This window comes from Amphimedon queenslandica, unplaced genomic scaffold (genome assembly GCF_000090795.2).
Source record: "Amphimedon queenslandica unplaced genomic scaffold, v1.1 AMPQUscaffold_13255, whole genome shotgun sequence".
Taxonomy (NCBI): domain Eukaryota; kingdom Metazoa; phylum Porifera; class Demospongiae; order Haplosclerida; family Niphatidae; genus Amphimedon; species Amphimedon queenslandica.
Genome location: NW_003546509.1, coordinates 45,106 through 47,374, shown reverse-complemented (window position 1 = coordinate 47,374; position 2,269 = coordinate 45,106). Strand labels below are relative to the sequence as shown.

Genomic DNA, 2,269 nt, shown 5'->3' with positions numbered 1-2,269 from the left:
TGGATACTCTTCATATGGTAGTTACTGCATTAATTTCTGTATGACATGGTGCACTTTTAGGAGCTGTTAGTGTTCCAGGATATTTCACGGAATATGAAAGATCTCATTACATTTATGATCTAAACTGTGATGGTAATGAGTCGAGTATCTGGAATTGCTCTTATGATACGTTAAATAGCAATAATTGCAATGAACAACAAGATGCTTCAGTTTATTGCCAAGGTAGTGAATTCTATTAAAATGACTCTGCATTACATAACTTTGAATATAGATATTAGTACCCTAAAGGCAGATTGTACTGATGGTGATGTTAGATTAGTTGGTGGTAGTACAGAATATGAAGGAAGAGTTGAAGTATGCATTAATAAAGCATGGGGCACAATCTGTAAATCTGGCTGGAATGAAAATGATATTCATGTAGCCTGCAGACAGCTTGGACATGCAGGGCTAGGTACAGTGTATAATTACAAATTCAATTTATAAGTGTATTTTTAAGGTTCATCAAGGTATTCACAATTTGAGCCTGGCATTGGTCCAATTTTTATGGTTTCTGTTCGATGTTCAGGATCAGAGACTAATCTATTAGATTGTTATTATAGACAACCCTTTCAATATTCTGATTGTGGCCATTCCTATGACGCTGGACTCAGCTGTGAAGGTATAAAAGTTATTTTTATCATTGTTTTTATACAAATGCAGCTTCTTGTCAGAATGGCACAGTGCGTATAGTTAGTGAGTCAGATAGCTACTTCAGGAGATATGGTCGTGTAGAAGTTTGCATTTCCAATGAATGGGGAACAATTTGTAATGATTACTGGAATGACATGGCTGCTACTGTAGTTTGCAAAATGTTGGGCTATTCACCATATGGTAGAGCATATTTTTTGTAGACTTTTCAAATCATCTATCATTTCTATAGGTGCTAAAGCATTATCTAACACTTTTACTGAGGGATACTTGCATATGCATTTTACAAAACTCAATTGTAGTGGGTCAGAAGAGTCAATTTTTAACTGCTCTTACAATGAACTTTCAAATTATTACTGCAGCAGATATCGTGATGCCTCTGTCATTTGTCAATGTAAAGCATATTGACATAAAGTATTGTTATTTTTGTATTTTTCATAGTAAATAATGTACAATATTCAAATTGCACTACTGGTAATATCAGATTGACAGGTGGTTCTAACCAGTTTGAAGGAAGAGTTGAATTGTGTGTCAATGGAGTTTGGGGTTCTGTTTGTGATAATAGCTGGGACTCTACAGAAGCATCTACAGTTTGCAAACAACTGGGATATGAAGGTTAGTGGTTCGCCAAAATAGAACAGCTAGATCCATTTAGTGATAATTATGTTCTCTTATAATAACCATAGTTTCTTCATATAAAACAAATTCCTTTTTTGGAGTTAGTACTTTGCCAATGCATATATATTACTCAAGTTGTTCATCAAGTTCCACTAATCTGCTTGGTTGCTATTTGAGTTGGCTTCCTTCATATTCTTCCTATTGCAATAATTATCATGAAGCTGGTGTTATTTGTTCTTGTAAGTGTATATTGTTTGTAGTGATGATTAATTATTATGTAAATCTTTATAGCAAATTGTAACAATGGTCAAGTTAGATTGTATGGTAGTGACTCACAAAGACGTGGTAATGTACAGGTTTGTATTAATAATACTTGGCAAGCAGTTTGTGGCAGAAGAAATTATGGAGTCGATAATAACCTCGCTTCAGTTGTATGCAGTGAATTAGGATACTCACAATATGGTATGAATTTAACACTAAATATACCAGGGAAATATGTTTTATCATTTATAGGTGCTAAAAGCACTGCTGGTCTTTGGTACAATTATAATAATTTATATAGCTTCTTCAATATTCATTGTTATGGAAATGAGTCAACTATATTTGATTGTCAATATGGCACATCAGGATACTGTAATAGATATAATGCTATAGGGGTTGTCTGTTCTCATAGTAAGTTTTTATTCCATGCAACAACTGTTTAACTACATTTACGTTAGGTAATATTAATCCAGTGAATTGTACTGATGGTAGCATAAGATTGTATGGTGGTTCTAGTGCATTGGATGGTATACTACATGTGTGTGCTAATGGAGCATGGGGCACTGTGTGTTCTAGATCTTGGTATAATGATGAAAATATAGTTGCATGTCGACAATTGGGCTTTTTATCCTACAGTGAGCCTAATAGAACTAGTATGCAAATGTCATATTGTATCTGTAGGTTATGAATCTGTTGAATTCCT

The 2,269-nt window shown here is 34.0% G+C and overlaps 1 protein-coding gene and 1 long non-coding RNA gene across 2 annotated transcripts; both read left to right on the top strand.

Moving 5' to 3' along the window:
- Positions 1-445, top strand: LOC109584025 (uncharacterized). The gene is made up of 3 exons (XR_002185809.1): positions 1-17; positions 61-222; positions 272-445. It is a non-coding gene; the product is annotated as an uncharacterized LOC109584025 (long non-coding RNA).
- A 70-nt stretch (positions 446-515) lies between these two features.
- LOC100637301 (scavenger receptor cysteine-rich domain superfamily protein-like) lies at positions 516-2,254 on the top strand. The gene is made up of 9 exons (XM_019999573.1): positions 516-658; positions 700-870; positions 920-1,081; positions 1,129-1,302; positions 1,374-1,544; positions 1,597-1,767; positions 1,819-1,977; positions 2,025-2,148; positions 2,248-2,254. The coding sequence occupies exons 1-9, from the start codon at positions 544-546 to the stop codon at positions 2,252-2,254; spliced, it is 1,254 nt and encodes a 417-aa protein (XP_019855132.1). The 5' UTR covers positions 516-543.
- Positions 2,255-2,269: the final 15 nt, after the last annotated feature.